This window comes from Sylvia atricapilla, chromosome 8, assembly GCF_009819655.1.
Source record: "Sylvia atricapilla isolate bSylAtr1 chromosome 8, bSylAtr1.pri, whole genome shotgun sequence".
In the NCBI taxonomy this organism is placed as follows: Eukaryota; Metazoa; Chordata; class Aves; order Passeriformes; family Sylviidae; genus Sylvia; species Sylvia atricapilla.
The window spans coordinates 26,212,254-26,233,890 of NC_089147.1; the positions used below are offsets into that span (position 1 = coordinate 26,212,254).

General features: G+C 38.3%; 1 protein-coding gene across 1 annotated transcript in view; it reads left to right on the forward strand.

Annotated features, from left to right (window-relative positions):
• Nucleotides 1-21,637, forward strand: part of NRG3 (neuregulin 3) — a 342,543-nt gene that overhangs the window by 315,372 nt on the left and 5,534 nt on the right. Inside the window, exons 5-8 of the mRNA XM_066324173.1 lie at nt 948-1,050; nt 6,126-6,252; nt 13,441-13,568; nt 20,702-20,872. Of these exons, the coding sequence (XP_066180270.1) occupies nt 948-1,050; nt 6,126-6,252; nt 13,441-13,568; nt 20,702-20,872 (529 nt within the window). The remainder of the gene's footprint in view (nt 1-947; nt 1,051-6,125; nt 6,253-13,440; nt 13,569-20,701; nt 20,873-21,637) is intronic.

The following is a 21,637-nucleotide window of genomic DNA, read 5'->3' on the forward strand; positions in this document are numbered from 1 at the left end:
ACAGTGCTTGTACTGTGCTTTGATAATCCTACATGTTGGCTTTCCACCTGGAATATGTGGATGAAAATACTGGTTTGTATGTTTGGAGAAACTGAGCTTAAAAAATAGCAATCTGTTTGGCATGTTAGCACTTAGAACTAGAAAAGTGGTTGAAAGAATAAACATAAAATATAACACTTAAGGAGCTGTTGAATTAAATGTGTGAATCTCTTGTTGCTTATCAGCTCCTGTCAGCTGTTATGAATGAGTGTTTTCCCTTATTTCCTTTGCTTTTTTCTTACTTTCATTCTGTTTCTGTTTTAAAATTATTTAGAATATTATGAGATTTATAAAGAAAATTTGGGTTTTTTTGAAAAACACCTATCAAAGGAGTATCTGGTACTTCATAGCAAAACAGACATTGGGTTCCATTCAAGTTTATTGAGTTAATTTTCACTCTGGCATGTTTTGCATAAGCTTCAGGACATGGGCCTAAGGCATTGTAATCACCACTCAAATCAAAAAAAACTTTACATTTTTGGGCTAGCTAAAGAAGAACTCTGACTCTTATGGGTTATTACAAGAGCCCTGATGGTTCTTTCCTTAAGCCAGAAAACCTCTGTGGTTGTAGGGCTCTTTATTCTACTGATGGCAAAACCTTTGTTAAGAAAAGCTGAAAAACAGCATGTAGGGTAAAGAAAAAGCTAAAAAGTCCTGATTGTCATTATTATGTATCTCAGAGTGCATTGGGGCCATTCCCTAAAATTTACCGAGGAAGTTTAACAACTGCATGAACATTATGTAGAGGAGAGGTTCAGAGGAGGTTCCTCCATTCTGTGGAGGAACTGGCTGGCCCAGACCTCCACATCCCTGGTATCTGTCCATCATTAGTGACCCCGAGGTGCTGCAGTGCCCTTTTCCAGGTGCTGTTCCCTGTGCTTTCCTGACTGTGCCTTTGCTGTCCGCAGAGAGCGAGGAGGTGTACCAGCGCCAGGTGCTGTCCATTGCCTGCATCGTCTTCGGCATCGTCGTGGTGGGCATGCTTTGTGCAGCTTTCTACTTCAAAACAAAGTAAGAGCCTTCCTCTGCTCTCTTTGGGGTTTAGCTGATGTCCTTTTTACAGCCTTAGAGTTCTTCAGTTCCTCCCCTCCTTCTGAAGTTGCTGTTATCACTGGTCTGGCTTCAGCAGTTCCCCATGGCTACACTAAGTCCTCCCCAAAACAGAAACAGGAGGAATATGTGTTCTTTCTGTTTTCTGATACCAGGAAAGAATAGATTGTGTCATTTCCAATTCTTCTTTTTTTTTTTTTTCTTTTTTTTTCTTTTTTTTTTTTTTTACTGTAATAATTTTGTGTCTTTTACTATCAGTGCAATAATCACTTCGCTCTTCTGAAAATGACAGTTCAAACATGCCATCTCCTTTCTGCATTTCATTCCATGTCCCTGAAAGTGTCCATTGCTGTATGCTGAGAACAAAAGTAAAGTTAGAAATGCAGAATCCTCTGCAGATATCTGTAACCTGTAGCTAATACAGCAACCTGTTGATGAAGATGCGTATGTCTGTAACACAGAAGCACTTTGACCTATCCAAGTATAGTGAAATCATCTGGACTAAACTATTTTCAAGCTCAATACTGTCCACACTACCCTTTTATCTTCCCAACTGAATTATTATAGTATTTATTGTTATGTGTCTAATCTGAATCTCATAGAAGTGACATGGCATGCTTGTCCGTACCCCTGTATCAATAAATATAGTGTGTGGTGGTCATCCTTCATTCCTGTTCCAGCTGGAGCTAATGAGAGAACACAAATCAATATAAAAAGGTACCTGCATGAGGCTAGTCAGGGTGGCTGAGTATCAAAAATATGAAGGTTGGCACTATTTTACAGTTCAGATGTTTATCTGAATCTCCCTTTCTAGAGTTTATTTTAATGTCTAGGAAATTTAATAAGAATTGGGTTTTATTTTTTAAAATTTAATTGACATTTCTATCTGGAAAAAAGGTTCCCAGGTTATTTTTTACCCCTTTTTCTTCCACTCAAACTTCAGGCGTAGGTCATCAGTGAAGAACTGAGTTGGTTCAAATAATTTTTCCTAAATTATTCTAATGTCTTAAGGGATTTTGTTTAATTGTTCTGTGGACATCCAGTGTGACAGTGATGCCAGCTGGGAAGCACAGACTGGCAGGGAAGTTCCTCCCTGCAAACTCCTTTGCTGTAGTGTAAATCGTGAGCAGAGACAGCTACTTTGGCACTGCCATTAGAAATGTCATTATGCATTTTAGATCTGCAGATCTTAGAAGAAAGAGTGAGAGAGAATCTTCCTGGAAAGGCTTGAGGGTTTTGCTGATGAAGGGAGTTTCAGAAAAGGCAGGATTGGTTTGTCAGTAGGAAGAACGTGCAGTCAATGACTGAGCATACTGTGAATAAAAATGACCTCTGTTATTCACAGTGCCACTCTTGGTCTTGCACTGCTGTAGGGAGTTGTGAGAGCTGGGCTGGGACAGCCTGAAAAACACCCTGGCTTTGATGAGGTGGTGAGGAGAGCCAAGTCTGAAAACAATGAGTGGAAATAACGCTTGAGAGAGGGACTTGCAGGACAATAGTGCATCGTGACTCGGGAGCAGGTGGGGGCGTTGGGTTTGGGGCTCTGTGTGCATTATAAATATAAGAGTTACTGAGAAGAGTTGAAGTGGGCTGGTGCCAGACTCTGGGAACTGAAGTTTGGAGAGTTATGAGAAAATGAGCCCCTGTGGTTCAGTCAGGAGGCCTCAGACAAAGGTCAATGGAAGGAGATGATGGGTCCCTAACATCCTGGCTGTGGCTCCATCTGCTGCTGTCCAAAAAGGAAACAAAAGTGTCTAGACTGGGTCTCATGGAGACCAGGTAAAATTCCAACTGTAACATTGGCCAATGTCTTAAGGGTGTAAAACCCAACAAATTAGAAGTGCCTCAACGCTTATCATATGTTAGCTTTTCGTCAGCAGGGTTTTGGGAGCTTCTTTTTAAGGCATATGTACCCTGACTGTGCTTAAGAATTATCACAGCATTCCTTCAGCATGGGGGTTATCTTGGGGATTCATTTGACATACAAAAAATTTAGAATATTGCTAACACATATAGAAACTCTGAATAGTGCAGCCATTAAGAGAAAAGTTTCCATGAAGATCCTGACCCTCACTTACTTAGTCTGACAATTCCATAATACCAGCTGCTACAAATAGGCCCTTCCCTATATGCCACTGAATTAAAAGTCCTTTTTTTAAATAGATTCAATCTGAGAAAATTTAGGACTATAATTAAATCCTATGCCCTTCCAATTATTCCTTTTAAGTTAATCAAGAAAGTGCTGGAAGTGTTAGCAACAGATGAAGCCACAGCTTCTGAAGTGCAGTAATGGGCTGCCCTTTACAGCTTAGACTTTTACAAATGACTAGTGACTTTCTTTCTTGCTGAAGTAAGAAGACTTCATTGCCAAATAACTCTAAAGTAGAACACATAAGGCCCATTTGTTTTGAAAACAAAAATTATAAAATAAATTTATTAATCAGCAAGTAACTTTGAATTATTAATGGTTTCTAGTTTTATAGCTGTGCATCCTATAGTTTGGCACAATGAATATGCATAAACCTGATATTAATGTTAGGTTGCATGAACATAAAAGGAAATTAATGATTGGATTGTTTTTCTCAGCAAATCACTTGCAGGAATTTCAGTTGTAATGTTAAAGACTGCAATAGTGAAGCAGATTTTTTGCAGTTTGCTTGCACGTGTTTATAAATATAGAAATAACTCTATTTATTCTAAAGAAAAAGATTGGTTTATTTTCGTGATGAAACTGTCATTTTGTATGTACATGAGAGGTTCCTGAAGTTTGATGCTACGACTGTGTTTCACTATCATGGTTCATAATTTAGATGAAGTCATGCAAAAAATTCCTGAATATTCCGTAACCATTCTGGAGACTAACATGGAAGGGGCTGGTTTCCCAGTAGGACATGGGAATAGACGAGCTAATTTCTTCAGTGTCTGTAATTTAGCTGGTCAGAAAATAGTTGTTCGTAAAAACGCTAAAGTTGCTTTTGTGAATCTCCCCTGGAATTTTATGAGAAGCTGAAGAGCTCATGTAGACATTTTACAGATTAAATTGTTCAATTTTATTGGATTCAAAAATTAGGGGATATTAAAGACATTTTTAAAAGCAATGTTTCAGACTCAACTGACTAATTTAATTTGACACTATATTCCATCAGATTATATATCTTTCCAGATTGATCCAATATTAACTGTACAAGTTTTGGCTAAAGAAAAACTTTGAAAGTTTCTTGTGCTTGAGGAATTATTTCCTCACCTCCCTCTATTCATAAATTTTACTAATTATGAGCTCCTAGCAATACTCAAAACATGCCAGTCATATTCGTAACATGCTTACAATATAAATTCATTCTTTAACATGCTTACGGCATAAATTCATTCTTTCCCATTTACTTCAAAATAGAATGCAAGTGGAAAGCCTAAGAGGTGCTTAGAGTCCTGGATTTGTTATGGCTTATGACCTGTACTCAGGAAATGAGCTGTAACAAATACTTCTAAGCTACAATTACACTTAAAATTTGTTGAATTTAAGCAAATCCTTACATTGTGTCATACTGAAGCAAAACTAAGGGACTCAAAAACTGTTCAAAACTCTTATTAAAATTGAATATCTGAGCCGTGATACTTCTCACCACTTACTTTCATATTGAGGGAACTTGTTTTCTCTCACAGGCCCCTCCCCTGAACACATGAGTAAGTCATTTTCCTCTGCTTTCTTTTGCCTTCCAGCAGTAGACACAGATTCCACTGTGAATAATAAATTAAAATTAATTTTATACTTCATTCAGTGTCAAATTCACTGCCTGGCTCAAGATACTGTCAAGCTTAATGATGTCATAAGGCTTTCCACAATAAAATCAGCTAAAACGTTTCAAAATGCTGCTGAAGATGCTTTGCTAAAATTTAAATTTCAGTACAGAAAGGCCATATTTTCTTTATCTCTTACCAATACTTCCCAGAAATCACTTCCTTTGGAAATTTGGCTCAGCACCAGTTGCTGTCCAAAGCCTGCTGGTGGCATAATGAAATGCTGCTGCTGGTGAGTGCTTGACATTACTGGGTTGTTTCCAGGGCCATTGTAGTTCACTGCTGGAGATGCATCTCTTGGGGAGAGAAAGGAAGCAGGGAAGGTAGGAAAGAACTGAAATTATATTTGAAGCTTTTGCTCATAATTTTTTAAAACTGATAGTCCCAGACAATGTAGCTTATTGGGAAAAAAAAAAAAAAAAAAAAAAAAAAAAAAAAAAAAGGAAACTGATAAAAGACCTTAAATGTATTTTGCTAACAGTTTTTGCCCAGCTGAGATAACTTTTTGCAGAAGATAAAAGTAATATTTAAAATTTGCTGTCTCATATCCTCTATCATGTACAGAACTTAAAAACCATTTGCCACTCCCACTCAATACAGTGTGGCAGAAACAGAAAGTCTTTGTTAACAGTATAGCTGTCTCTGATTAATGCAAGGGATTCATCTAGTAGTATTCCTAGCTCTGACAGGGTGGATTATGGTATAATAAGTCAAAAACATGGCCTCAGAGGCCATACTGATGTTTTTTCCAGGTTTAAGCATATAAGCAGAAGCTGCTCTGTACAAGAAATTATAGGTCAAGTCTAATCAGCCAGCAGAAATCTCTGATTCTTCATCAATTTTTATAGCCAGCGGGGGCTGATGCCTATTTTATTTGCCAAAACCCTTTTTCCAAATCAGAGCAAAATGCTTCTTTGTTATTCAGACTGACTTGTAAGCTATTGTTAAATGTGCAATAGATGATCTTACAAAACTGCACCAGCACAACGAGCACACTATTATAGTAATCTGAGAATAGAAGGTATTTTAAAACAGAAGAGAGGGGGTTTTTTTCCCCCTTTGTCAAGCCTTGCCAGGAAACAACCGCTGCACTGGAATATCAGACATCAGTGAATTAGCTCAGCTGGCTCATCTGATGTGGTGAAGTTTTGAACAAAGGCTGCTATGGCTATAAAAGTATGATGGCTGTAGCAGAAGATCAAGCGAGCTCTTTCTTACATGAATTTTATTTCTCTCCGCAGGAAACAAACAAAGCAAATTCACGAGCAGCTGAAGGAAACGCAGAATAGGAAAACCTACAGCCTGAATGCTTCCAGCATGATGGCAAAGCCGGAGTGTATGGCACAAAGCCAAGTCCAGCTGCAAAATGTAAGTAATCCTGCCAGCTACAGCACTTAATAGCCTGGCTGAGTTCCTGCTGCTGATGGCAGCACATCGTCATGCTGCTATTAACATCTGAGCAATGGGAACCACAATTCTCACCTCTTTCATAAAATGTTTTCTATCGGGCCTCTTAATAGAAAGCTGGGATTTTTTTTATTTTTCCTAAAGTTGTTTCAATGGATCTTGGTACATTTTGTTCATGTAGCAGACTTTGCTGAGCCCCCCAGCTCTGAATTCAGCAGTGGAAATTACTGTTATAGTTCCCAGCAATACCTGAGATCATACCTGTCTGTATGTGTAGTGGGTTTCCTTGAATTTCAGTGATGTCATGCCTTCCAATAATTTATGAACCTGCGTGAAAAAACATGGAGATTTGTCACAGTTAATTCAGAGTAAATTCAAAATCTAGAACTAAATTTACACATGTAAACAAATGCCCAAGGGAAGACCATGCAGATGGTCTCATTTTTCTGGGTCTTTAGTTAAAGGTACTTTAGTTTACAGAAAGAAATTAGTCTGTTCAAACTAAATTCAAAATATATTTAATCATTTTCTAAATATAATTATATGTAAGTCATTACAGCCTCACAATCATAAAATATGTAAAGCGTGTTTGAAATAAGGAACTTGATAACAACCAATTTATTTAGCCCTGGTATTTTTTTAGGAAGGTATTTTGCAGTATATGTCATTCTCTTTCCTCTGGTCACACACAGTTGGTGCTCTCTTACTTGGAACAAAGCTTTTGGAAGGATCCTGGCAGCAATATAATAGGAAAATATAAAAAATGTATTAAAACCTTTCTAAATTATTAACTCTTTTTTTTTTTTTTTTAAATAAAAAAGTATCTTAGTGTTGCTTAAAGGAACTACTACCTTGTTTGCCAGATTCCTTCAAAATAGTGGGAGTTTAGCAAAAATGAGCACTCATGCCCGCTTAACCAAAGATTTCTCAACTCCTAGTTAGCAACTAGTTAATTCAGAGATAAATGTAAGCCCTTTTAACCAATTCAGAGCAAGCAGAGCCTCCCTGCTAAAACACAGAGGCCATTAGAGCATGGCTTGTATTTACTAAAAGCTCTGTTTTGTAGGAGCACCATTGTGGTGCTCCTGTATGTACTCATGATATGCTTTGTAATTCAGGAAAAATGTACTCTTTCAAGAAGGAAGATAGCTCCACTAAACTGACATAATCACAATCATGGGGAACCTTGTACAATTTTTTCCCCTCACTTTCAGTTCATTCAGCCTTATATCATTTCTAGCCCCTAAAAGAAAAGCTGTTGGGAGTGTTGTTGATTGTAATGATAGCAACAAAAGGTAAAATTCATCACCCTTTTGTTCTATCCTATGAAATATGCCTTGGTTAACACTAAGAATATGCTTTTGTCATTTTCTCAGTGTAATTCAGTGCTATGCTTTGTCATTTTCTTTTGCCATAACCATAGCCATAATGGCTGAAATAGCAGTTCATAGGTTCTGGGCATAGAGACTGAACACCATCATTATATTTACTATTTTAATCCACATTTGCTTTTCAGCTTTTAATGCTGTTCAGCCTGACATTATGAGCGCTGGTAATTAACACACCATTTTCTTGTTCTTGTGGCTGTTTGCAGGCACCTGTTTCCTCCTTGCCATTAATGCATTCTCCCTTTGGGAAGATAGGAAGGAGGAAAAACAGAATGACCTTGTGCAGGATGTAGTGTAACTGTGTAATAACAGCTTCTGTTGTTAGGAAGATTTTAGTGCAGGAATGCATGCAGGCAGCTCATGAAATATTTACAAAACTCGCCAGATTGGAGGGGGGTAAAAGGGCAGGGGTTTGGCAAGGCAGCAGAAAAGGGACTTTGGAAAGGTATTTTGTAGGAATGGCTGAGTGACTCCCCTTCAGAGACAAAATATCTGCCTGGGGCATATCTGCTGGGTGGAAAGGGGGTCAGGCAGCCTGGATGTGATCCCTCTGCCATTCCCATCTGCAGCTGCCACCACGTGGGCCTGGGGAGAAATCCTAGTTCTCTTCATTTCCAGGAGCTAATAAATGCACCTAAATAAATGAGGGCAGTTATTTTCTGGAGACCACTCCTCCAGTGTGGCATTTTGGTTTAGGTAATCCTGGAAATTGTGTTTTTTTCTCACTCCACATGCTCCCCTTACAAGCAAGAGAGTTTTCCCATTTATGTCACCTTTCTGTCTTTCCCTAGGAGATCCTCCAAAATTTTTCTCTTGTCTCTTTTGAATAGACCTGGTAATGCTTCGAGGCTTTTCACACAGCTCTTTCTTCTTCCACAGAGCAGAATGATTTTGTGGAGGCCTGAGAAAAGTTGCATAAGGTTCCTTATTCCTGATGACTATTCTGAAAGCACCATGGCCTTTTGACTGAGAGGTTGCTATATTTAGTAAAGGGTTCATCTATTTTTCCAAATGTGATGCTTTAGAAGGAGGTTTAACTTATTTCCCAAGGCCCAGGGTATAGCAGAGGGGGGTTTCAAGTGGTTTGTGACTATAAAGAGCTTGACCAACCTCAGTGAAGTTATTTTTCCTCCCACACTCAAATGTATTCTGTCTGCTCCACTCCCTGCCTGTGCTCCATTACGATTCTGAAGAGTGAAATAAAGGGTTGGGTTTTTGTCAGGCCAGCCGTGTTCTCTGAAGTCCTGCTGCTCATCACTGGTAATTGTGCTCGCCTGTAACAAGTCTGATGCTCAGTAACCATTTCATTATTTTCTTAGAGGTACAAATTAGATGAAAAATACTGTGTACTGTAAGAAGGATTCCTACCTATCTGTTTAAACACAGCTCCTGGGGTTTCCTGAATCTCCTCCAAGTCCACTGCTTTTCCCAAACATTCTGGCAGCAACACACTGAAATTCTTGCTAAGTGTTTCTTGCTAGGGCTCCTAGCCTCTTGGATTTAAAGACTAATGCACTGGTAATCTCGCTGTAATTCTTGAGCCAGGAAGAGATGGATATGCCAGCTTTTAATTCAGGATCTTTGCGGTACACAGGAGATTCAGGCTAATTTCACCTAATGCATAAAACCTCGGGCTTCACGAGTATTATGTATCCCTTCCCGAAGAATCATTCTCCTTTCAAGGGATATTTAAAGGGCTGTAGCAAACAGTTAGGTCTCCCCATAGTCAGAAGGAAGGAAAGGGTCATTCTCCCCATCTAGAAAGAGCAGTGCTTGGTGCACCCTCACCCACCCTGCAGGTGGCAGGAGGAGGTGGGGTGGCTTCTAATTCCTACCTGGTTTTTCCACATGTAGTAAAGGCTTTCTTTTTAAATTCTCACAACTTGGTAAATATGTCATGGAAAAAAGATTTAAAAAGAGACAGCTGAAACTTTGACATTCCTTTAGTGATTCTAGAAATTACCATGGCTTTTAAAAGTGGCCTTTTTCATCCTCGTGGTTTTTAATAGCTTCTCCCATGGTACCAAGGGGATCTATTAATTTCCCATTGCTGTCCCTCTGAGATGGTTAATATGCTTTTCATGCTGTACTGTGTGGTTTTCCATTTTCACTACACTTTTTTCTAGTAGCTTGCAACCACTAGCTCCAGGTTTCTGAACTTTTTACAAGGAGGGACAAAAAATGCTTCTTTTGCATCTTGTTTCCTTTTGTTCATAGTAGTAGGAAATAAAATCTTTACAGTCACTGTGATAGAAATGCAATTAATATATGTCAAGCAAGAGATACTCTAAATCTTTTAAAGGATTATTCTGAGGTTTTACCTCAATTACCATTTGATTTATCCACTAAGATCAAGAGCAAATTTCCCATTCCTGTATCACGTGAGTGCTTAGGAAGAACTGCCAGAATAAAGCAAAGAACAAACCTGAATTTGCTGTCCTCTGCCTAGAGCCAGTGCTGGCAACAAAGCACACAGAGCATAGGGGGACAGAAGGGATGTTAAAGGTACCACCTGACGAGCTTTTGTGCAAACTCAGCCCCCCAAGAAAAATCACTGGCCCTTTTCCTCTGTGAGGCAATCTCTCTGAATGTCATTTAAAGCTGACCCCCCTGTCTTCTCAGTTCTTTTTGAAATGGGATCCCACATCACCTCTCTTCCAGTGCCACATGAGTGTCTGGACCTTTTACTATTTTGGGGGAATGGCTGAGGGGGAAGAGCTAAGTAAAGCCCGGGGGAGGGACGGGTGTTCTGGTTTGCATAACACCAGGACAACAGTGTCAAGCTTCTCTGTAGCATCTGAGTGGCATTTGTTATCCCTGAGCCCTACATTTCAGAACAGGGAATTCAAGGCTTGGAGCAGAGGAGTTATGTGCTCACAGTAATGCAGCAGGTCAGCGACTAAGGCAGACTTCTTGTCTTCTGGCTCAGGCTGCCTGCACAGATTGACTTAGCATTTACTAGCAAGGGGTGGAATTTTTATTGTCAGAGAGTTGAGTAATTGTACATAATAGATTATTTTCTCCATGAAACAATGAAAAATTGAAAATTTGCAAAATATTTTTTTTAAAGCTATCATTATTCTTTAATTCATTAAGCCATATGCCTCAGTGTTTTTCAGTAATTGCTCAAACAAGCACAGATAATTAACCAAGAAGGCAATAAAACCATTAAAAAACATAAATACAGATAAGCTTTTGGTGATGCTTTCAACCTACTGGAACAGCCTTTTGAAAGGGTTTCACAGCTTATTCTCCACCATGGAGAATATTCAGCAGCTCACAACAGTCAGAGGCTTCCAGGAAGCTCAGCCTGGGTGAGAGCAGCAGGATGAGCCCTGCTGGGACATGGCTGGGGAGTGATCCCATATGGGGACACCAACTGGTACTACTGTAAGCTCTTCACAAAAGTAGGAAGGTGTCTTTCTCCAGGGATGATCTTAGAGAAGGGATGTGGCACTTGGAATTAAGCTAAAGGAGAATAAACCCAACTGTGTTTAAATACATTAAAATGTATGAATAACGTGGTACATCCAGGTATGTTCAGTTACATTGTTAGAATTCCCTGTGTATTCACATCTCTATTTAAACTGTAATTCACGTTTTCATTGTAATTAATGTTATGACTGTTACAGGAATTTTGGATTAAGTGGCGTATCTGAAAAGGGGAAAAATGTTCAGTTGGGGGAAAAAAAAACCCTTTGTAGTCTGTGTCTGAGTGGTGCTGTGTGCTGGACCTTCACTGAAGTTTTCTGATCAGCATCAGAGCAGCCCCTGGGGTCCTGGTGTTCCTCAGCTGTGGTGAGGATGGACTCTGTGTACCACTGCTCCAGCCCACATCCACCTGAAACACGGATGTAGCAAAAGCAGAGCTTACCTCTGCTCCTCATGATTCACTTGGTACTCATGGTCTTGTAGGCCATTCAGGCCTTCGGTTTTGTATCATGAACAAATGCAAAAAAAGCACAGAAAGAGCTTCTTGGCACTAGCAAGCCATTCTTTACATAGCTCAAATTGATTTATTCAGGTCAGAAATCAAAGCCAGTTTCATTTCTGCAGCTGGCAGGATAACTATTAAAGTTTAAAACCTTCAGCGACACGAGTACCTTAAAAATCATATTTCTGTCTGAATATTTTATCTACAACATTTACAAGTGACATCCAAGATCATGGTAACTGAAAGAAATGGGAGTGGAATATGTTTCTTATTATTATTTCAGTTGTGTTTACTTCATGCATGCAGCACCATTTTGCATATTGCCACTCACAGCTTTGCCTTCAGAAGCATGAAAGCAATGATTTTTGACCCTGTTTAACATGGGTATTTCACTCAACAGAAAGAGGGAAAAGAGCTGTGGAGAAAAACCTGAAGAGCTGTTATTTTGTCTATAGAAATTGGTCATAAGAAGTCTGACTGGCTGGACTAAAAGTACATGTAACCTATTTATTTAAAAGAGAATATTCTTGTATAACTCCTTTATTGATCTTGCTGAAGTCTACAGAAATGTAGATAAGAATAAGTGAGAGTCAGAAAATAACAGTCTGTAGTTTTAAGGAGTTATTGGTCTTTTGTCAGACAAAACTAACAATTACGAAGAGCTGTCTTTTGAAAGAATGTTTACTACCTTCTCCAAGAATTTTTATGTTATTGTTCCATAATGAGACATTTTTCAACACTGTGATTTTTTTCCAATATTTTAATTTGTATTTTCTTTCTAAAATATATAGTTGTGTAATCCCTCCCACAATACCAATCTGTTTTTAAAATAGCATGGGTATTTAGGTGTCTGGTACTAAAATACAAAGCAAAAGGAAAACAGACCTGTTAGTTTTAATGCAAGTCCTTGTAATGCAAAGTAAAAAGTCTGAAAAGTGGGGGTTTTTTTCACACCTGAGTTGAAATGTGAGTTAATCTCTCATATCTTGGAGATATTGCTCAGTGACCACTAACAACAAGGAATCTTCTTATAAGCTCAAGTGCAGTTTTTTCTACACTTCAACTTCATGTCTCCATTCAGGTTGAGAGACTTTGTGGGTTTTTTTGTTTTTTAGGTTTGGTTTGTTTTTTGAAATTGCAGTTGAATCACAAAGCAAGAAGAACAAATCTGTTCTTCTTCATATCTGATGTCTGCTTTGCAGACCTTTGTGTCTCACTCTGTGCCCAGAGACTGCCCTTTGCCTGCACCTGCCACAAGAAGAATTATGTCTACACTGTTCTTACTAGCACAGATGCTCCCAGGTCAAAAGTTTCAGACTGGTTCATAAAGATAACTGGCTCTGTAGATAGGATTCAAATATTTTTCTTACTTATCTGATGACACAAGTGCTGTTTCAGTTTGGTTTTCATAGTTGTACATGCTGATGATGAATGCAGTGTTTGACTGAAATCACCAAAGGACCCAAGAAGTTGCTGACTGTCCTCTGAGATGTGTTTTGTGATCTGTCTCTGCATGGACAGCCACAAAAACAGACTCCTAGTCAAAGGGATCATTGTTCCCATCATTATGGGCAGATCAGTCTGCAGTTTTGCTGCTAATGCTGATATGAGTGTTTTGATGTGCAGAACATAATGGGGATAATGGTTACTAGCCCTTTCTGCTGTGTAAACAATACTGAATGAATGTGTTACTTGCAATGCCTAAGTTTGATTTTTAAAACGCACTAGAGCACTTCTTACCCCGCTCTGATATGAATTCATACTGAATAGCATCAACAACGTACTTTGTCTTGTGGGTATTAATTAATTTTATTCTCTCTGCTACAGTATTCAAAACCAGATAGGCATCCGGGGCCTATTCTGCACAAAGTCATGGAGTCTAGTTTTTCAGGCCCTCAGTCTTTCCCAGAGGCCTTGTCTCCTGACAGAGGAGCCCAGCCCATCAAGCACCACAGGTGAGCAAACATCTGCCTGGCGAGAGACTCTGGCGGCTGCGCGGGGAGGTCGTGGGGCTGCGGGTCCGTGTGTGGGGTTATCCTGTGCTGGGGAGGGCTGAGTGCCAGCAGAGCCTCAGACAGCTTATTAAACAGCTGTCCAAGCATTTTCTCAGCTGCACACATAAAAGGAGATAGCCACGCTCACTGCCTTCCTCTGCGGGTCGTGCCAGTCCCGCAGGAAACATTTACAGACACCATCCAAGCTGCAGGCACAGCCCAGCCAGTGCAGGAACCTTTCAAAACGCCTCTTTCCTTACCAATGTTCATGAAGTTAATGACTCATGTGCTGCAGAAAGACTTGGTTGTAAACTTCCAGCCTTTTTCACTGTTTCCTAAACAAAAGATACATGGAGTGAATAATGACTTTTTTATAAAAACATGGTGGCCTTTGAAAATGAGGCTTAAAAAAGTTTGGATGGTTGTTTCCAAGAGAAAAAAAAAAAAAAAAAAAAAAAAAAGAGGAATGCCAACCATCACTGGATGAGATTCAGATTAGAGTTCTGCTTCTAAATTATTTTGGATGAGAAAGATTGCAGGTGCTTCATTACGGGACTAGAAACAAAACTGGAGTCTGGTGCAAGCACTAGTGTTGGTGGAATGACAGTGGTAACATCTGGTCCAGTGCACATAGAGAGAGAGAAAAAAGGCTGAGAAAAATGAGTTTGGAATAGATAATCTGGAGTGGAAGACTTATTAAAAGGATTTTTTTTAATTACTAAAAAAAAAGTCTGGGATTTTATGAGGTTATGATCTGGCTTCTGTAGTATTTGGTGCATTTTCAGTGCAGTCTCTCAGCCAGCTATGTGTTTTTTTCTCACTGGAATGAATTATTTGCTTAACTTACAAGGCACCACATGTAAGCCAGAAAGGGATATTTGGGTCCCATCTACGTTTACCTTACTTCAGCCTTTAATTTGGTATGAAAAGAATAATGCCAATTGTCATGTCAGATCCATTTCCTAGGTCTTTTTCCTTATTACACAAAAACATACCTAATAATTTAATTAAACATAGATGAGCTGTGGGTCTGTTGCTTAGAATGCTTTCTACAGAAGTTCTGGGAAGAATTTTTTCACCATTTAGTCACAACATGAATCTCAGAAAAAACCTCAGTGACATTCCCTTACCTTTGAATAGTGTGATTGCAATATCCAAGAAATATCTTTGCTTCAGAACTAATGTAGGAAGTGGGATGACTAGTTAATTTATAAAGAATTCTTTTGTAGTTCTAAAGCTTAAGATTTATTATACAAGGCCCTTGTTTTATAAAACATGCAACAGACTCGAATGTTTAAGACTTAAAAGACTGTCTGTAATTTATGCACCATGAGAGAGCTTCCTAATTTATTTTCTAAATAGTATTCACTATGGACAAATGGTCAAGTGTGGTCAAATGAGGATTTTATACTAAATATCCCTTAGTTCCTTATTTTAAATACTAAATATCATTTCATTCCAAACCTGACTGAGCCTGGAAAAATTATATCAGCTCTGCAGGTTCTCTCTTTTATACTGTTCTAAATTCTATTGTTAATTTATTTCTGCTTGTTACGGAAATATTTTGCTCTATATCCAGACCTGTTTTCTCCGCTGGTGTTTTCAAGGACACTAATGATGGGTGATTATTTCTTAAAATCAGGAGCTGGCTGTTTCCAGGTCCTGAATTTTGGCCTGGAAGTAAGACTGTGAAAGTCGGGAATCATTTGGAGTTGCTGAAATGTGACTGACAGAGACCAGCTAATTATTTCACTCAGATTATGGATAATAGCAATTTTCTGTCTCAACAAACCTCAGCTACACAAAAAGAATTAATTCAGAGATTAAGTTGAAAATTGCAATTTAATCTTAAAAAATATTTAGCCTGTGTTGTTATTAATCTCTTAAAATATTTTGCCTGCAATGTGCACTGCTGTTACCATAAAAGAATGTTACATATTCTGCTTGCATATGTAAAATAACTCTTAGAACTGTCAGAATTCAAAATTAACAAATGTGTTTAATCAGTAAACTTCCTGCAATGTATACAATGTGCTCAAAAATTTGTCTTGGATTATCTGTTGATCTTGGTAAGAAGGAAACCCATCCTGCCTTATTTTCTAATAGATAGAAGTAAATTAGAGTTTTGTTATAGATAAACGTAAATTAGAGCTTTGTTAATTATGGGTTGAGTTGTGATCTCTTTGAATAGCAGTTTTCTTGGTAATTAGTCATCCTGACTTGCATTCATGGATTCAGTCATCCTTGATTTTAGAGGGATTCATTTCAGAGAATGCCATGATGAAAGCCAAATGCAGAGGCTTTCAGCCTGGAGCAGTTGTATTGTCTTATAAAAATGCCAAAATAGGATAAACTTACCCTAAAATTAATAATAATTTGTGTTTTCATTTTTAATGAACTTTTCACACCACAAAAAAGACATGGAAAAGATCATTTTTTTTATTTGGTAAGCATTTTACTCTTTCTGCTGCTAATATAAATGATTCACTTTACAGTAGAGGAAAGAGTAAATTAAAGTTATTCTGTAATTAAGGCTATTGAATTTCAAAGAGCAAGTATAGATAAAGTAAAGCAACTAAGAATATAAAGGCAGAGGAAGCCTGAAAGGAAGAAAGTGTGAGGAATCTGCTGTTTTCCCAAAGAAAAAGCAAAACTGATGGTGGAACAGAGAAGAGATAATTGAGGCAGTTAGTGCAATCCTGAATTAATGGATTTCATCTTTCAATGAAAAGTTGAAAGTTGAGGACAAAGAATATGAAGATATTTGAATATATGAAAATAAGACATTCCTACAGTCAAAGGGGAAGTAAAATGTGGAAATCAAAGCTTTTGAGATGGTTTGGTTAATCTTGATTAAAAAAAAAAAATTCTAAGAAAAACCTGTTCACGAAATTTCATGTCCGGGAGCAAAATCTATAAAAATGGGAACTGTGACACGAGATGATGGATTAGCAAGTGTCAAATATTTAGGAAGATGAAGAATTTATCAAAGTAACTAGGAACTATTATGCTGAATTTGAATAGTCAAGACTTTAGGGCAAATGAGGGGGAAGAAGATTCTTGCAGTAGGTATAAAAAAGGCAAAAAATGGTTTACTATCTTACCAACAGCAGGTACTGCAACGTATGCACTGAGTCAGATCTCTACACAAGCTCAGTCACTGTTGTCATAGGTGTCTAATGCCTTTAAGGGGAGAAAGTCAGGAGAGGCAGAAGAACTCTTAAGGTGGATGCACAGAGTGGTTAAAAGGGAGATGTTAAGGACTTGTGTTGGGTAGGTAGGACATTGACCAGAGCAGCACTCAAAGAATTAGTCAACACTGGGAACAGACTTTTTTGGGCCAAGGTCACTGAACAAAGCTGGGACACAGCATAGCATCAGAATGCACCACTGTTACCTCACCTGGTTAAAATGGCCTCCCAATTGCCATGGACTCAAATGACATTCCCAAGCTTAGATGAGGAATGAATGATTCATGTTCCATGGAAAGTGTTAGAAGTCTGTCTTCTGTCAGTCTTCAGCTCAAGAGACTGGAAAGGGTGTATGACTGCTGCTTATGAATACATGAGAGCAAGCACAATGAGAAGTAGAAGACCCATTTAAAATTGAGGAGTGTGGCGGCACATATATCAGCTGAATATGCATCAGAAATAATTTTAAACTGAAAAGAAGTCTCCAAGTTTTCAATACAGAACAGCTTTCTGTAATAGTAGTCTGGATATGATCATCAGTTTAGGAATGGAGGTTGATCAGTGCACTACAGGAAGTGTATGATGAGGTTATGGCAGATGATTAAACTCAGTGCAACTGATGTACCTCACATGCTCTGTTCCCTTTTTCTACTGTTCTATCACCAGGATGGTGACCGGATGACACAGGTAGCATTGAAGGATTTTTGTGGAGTTCCAAAGTCCCTGAGTAGCCTCAGAACAGACTATTCCCAAGTACAAAAATATTCTGAAGGAATCAAAGATGCTCACATTTCAGAAACCAAGAGCAGATTTGTAGCTGCAGGACATATTTATCAATACTGAAATCAGTTGAAGGTCTCAGTAGTTGACCCATACAAATGTTAGCAGTAGATTGTCTAACAGCCTAAAAAGGTAGCTCTGAGGGAATATCAGAGGACACTGCCTGGCAGCTGGCTCTGTCATTGGGATATGTATTTACTGAGTGGTTGGTAATTAACTCAAAAGTAGTAAAGAAGGATTCCAGAATTTCTGGGAAAATGCTGCTGGTCTTCTCTTCACGACCATGGGCAGTTGCACTTGGGAGTTTTGTATGTGCCCCAAGAAGAGAATACTCCACCTGCAGGCTCAGACTTTGTTTTCACACAGTTGCTCAACCCAAAGAAAATTCTCACAGAAAACAAATGGCAAGAATTAATTCCAAGTTCTTAATTAATTTTAGGATGGTTGAACTGCTTTTTTCAAAACATTGGTTCATCAGAACTGTATTTCTCCCTAGTTTATGCATCACTTCTGAACCACTTCATGCATATTCTGATTATTTTTTTTATTCTGGACTAATTGATTGATAGATTTTAAGGAGATATCTGCTACAGCTTTATGTATTTGTCTGTTTTATTGAATGGCTCATTTATGTGGGCTGGTTTCTTTTACCCAGTCAGACCAGAGTGCAGGGAGGAAGAAACCATAATGTTGGCTAAAGGAAAATAAATTCCCTGAAGAAATCTAAAAACCGTTGTTTGCCTGAGAGGGAGGAATTTTTCACATGAGCAATAGAGAAGTCTGAGAGGGACATTACATTTGCATTGCTTATATTCATATCAGTTTTGTGTAAAAGGAAAAGCTTTGTCCTGGAGATCCTTTTCCATAGAACTTCTAACAGAAATTCTTAGGGGTTTTTTTGGTGCCTGGAGAAACAACTGTTACCCTGCAGCTTGCAGCTGCACTGTCTGTAAGTATTTCCTGATCTTTAGTGAGTTTGTCTTGTCCATGACCTCAAATGATTTTTGCTCATTCTTCCCTCAGTTTTGGTTTGTTTTTTGGGTTTTTTTTTCTGACAGAAATTTTGAAGGCATAAGATCCTTACATTGGCAACAAATGAAGCTCTGTGGATGCAGGACTGTGGCAGATCTCTTTGGTCTCAACATTTCTGCAGTTTATATCCATAGATCTCTTTGGTCTCAACATTTCTGCAGTTTATATCCATTACCATCAGTATAGCTCTATGTGTTGAAATTATGTCTATCGCAAATAGAGCTTTTGTGAATTTGCATATGGAGATCATGTGCTCTCATCCAACAAGGAGGATGCTCAAAGGCATCAAACCAACCACAAATTAAACAATAAAAATCTCTAACTTCAAAGATTTGTAATCAATCTGAAGTCTGTTTTTTACTTTCGAATTCCACTGATGACTATGCTCAAGTCAATAAAAACACCAAAAATTCATTATCCATCACAAATTATTCATTCACCTGCATCTTTTGAGATCCCTTGCTGTATTAATCTCAGGCTCTCCTGAGCAGAAATTGTCAATTATTTTGTGATGTGGTAGTGTTATTTTACAGAATATGAACTGTAGCTTGCAACTCAAACTCAGCCTTCAGAACTGAGAGGCCAATATTTCAGGTTTTTAAAAAGTTTTTTTCACAGCCTCCTTAGTAGCGAAGGAAAAATCTTTCTAAGGAAGCATCAAAAATCCTGGAGGGAATGCTGTTGCTATGGGTTGTTGGTCTTTTCAATTAAAAAGCACTAGAAAAGTAAAAGTGTAGAAGAAAATAGAGGTTAAACTGCCGTGGAACACGGCTGGCCTGAGCAGTAGGATAAAGAGTGCTGAATTTATTTCTTATTTTAACTTTGGGCACAAAAGGTTGATTTTAATGGAAGTGTACACTCAAAGAAGATTTGTCCAAGGTACTTGTTCCAAGCAAGAATTGCTTTGGGACTAGATATGGCCCTAACTATAATTAAAGTTCCCACTAGGTAAAAAATGCAGATTACTTTTAAGTCACATTTTAATAGGAAAAAAATAAGCAAACTTACCAAAAGTCTTTTGCACTGCTGAATTTTGTCATAAGTTGGAATTATTCACACAGCCAAAAAATAATGACTCATAAAAGGCATCTACAAAACCTAAGTTATCATTAAAGATGTAAGAGAATATGAGGTAACACATGCATTTCTGAGACCCAGAAGATGCCAAGAGAAGTAGCTGAAAAATGAATATTCAGTCACGCCATGCACTACTGAGACCTGTTAGCAGTAAAAATGGGTTATGCCTTGCCTTAGTTCTTTGTTCCCATATTTTTGCATTAGCAAATTTATGGTTTATGTACCAAAACTGTGGATTCTAGATATTTTTTCGTTCCTGCATGAAATGAAAACAAAACAAAACAAATCCATTCTCCTTCCAAAAACACCAGACAAAAATTTACAAAACCAATTTCTAAAATAAGTAGAAAACTATGATTTGTTTTTATCAAGTTTGGATTACATCAGATAAAGAAAAAGCACAGTATTTATCAATGTATATAACCACAGAGCAATCTGTATATAAAACAGGAATAAAATAATACAGAAATCCTGTTTTAGGTAGAGAAAACTTGTCTTAGCTTCTTCAATGTGCAGTTCATAAGCTTCACTTATGTTCTTCTCTTACACTTTTTCTCAATTTAATGGTTTTGTATCAGGAAGCAGCACCTCTCAGGCTGATAGGTAATATACTGGGCTTTCAGTTTAGGATCTAATTTGAATTCAGCTGTGGCTATGAGAGAGCTGTGTTGTTTGTTTATACTGTCTGAGGACTCAACTTTCTATAGCAGGATTATGATATGCAGCATGGAAAAGAGAAGCATCCTTCATCAAATGCAAGAAAACATTTCATATAGCGGGCAATTATTTTCATTCCTAGAAAAGAGTTGATGTATTAAATAATGGCATAAACAGCAGCTAATGGTGGACTGTGCTATTAAATTTCCATAGAGAATATCTACTGACATCATAGGCTGCCACAGCCAGGTTTATAAGAACAGTAATCCATGCATTATTAATCCTGAACCTTTACTTTGCAGAATTTTATGCTTTTGGTGTGATAACTTTCTACTGTACTCTTGGTGTTGTTCCTAGAAGTCTCTCTTCATGCTGCAGCCCAGGACAAAAAAGTGGGATGCTCCATAGAAATGCCTTTCGGAGGACTCCTCCCTTGCCTCGGGGTAGGTTCAATGGGATTACAGGACCAGCATATCAACAGCTCGAAGAGTCCAGGATCACAGACCAGGACACAATACCTTGTCACGGGTGAGTAATGCCACACCTGAAGTCAGCCACTTAGTGCCTTTTAAAGTACTGGGGTTTAAAATAAAATAATGTACACTGCCAAGTGGGTTTTCTATAGATAGCTTCATACAGGTTTGTCTTCAAAAACATACAAAAATACACTATTTTTTCTTTCCTTTTTAAATTCAGTTTATTAGAACACTGACTGTGAGCTCCAGCTGTACATAAGGTCTGGGTTTCAGCGGTTCTCCTGAGAACCTACAGCTGCCTTTGAAGTCCTTTGCAATTACTGAGATATTTTGCATAATATTTACATATCCCTATAGATTTCCAAAGACTTTCCAGAATATTACAAGCATATTTTATATAAAAACAGGAGTGGTATCTGGAACGGAATAAAAACCCCACCCAGTTTCAACTGTGAGTCACAGTGAAACTCTTCACTCTGACTTACAGGTGAAACTGGTGAGGTTGGGTGTCTGGTGACTTCTTTTAAATAAGTTTGGCTCCCACTCGTGTCATTGTTACTGTTTGCTTCTTCTGAGGAAAAAAAATAGTTCGTTGTCTCTTGCAGTAAATATATTATTGTTCATTTGTGTGATATGTGCATATAATTCCTGGTGAAAATTTCCTACTGGAATTGCCACCCTTGCAGAAAGGAGCAGGCTGGCAGCCTTCCCTCTCCAGCAGCAGCATCCTATGATGCAGGCTCTGGGAAGTGCCATAGCCTCCTCCCAGCCTGAGGAGCGAGGTACACAACAGCAAAGCTGTGGGTAATTGTATTTA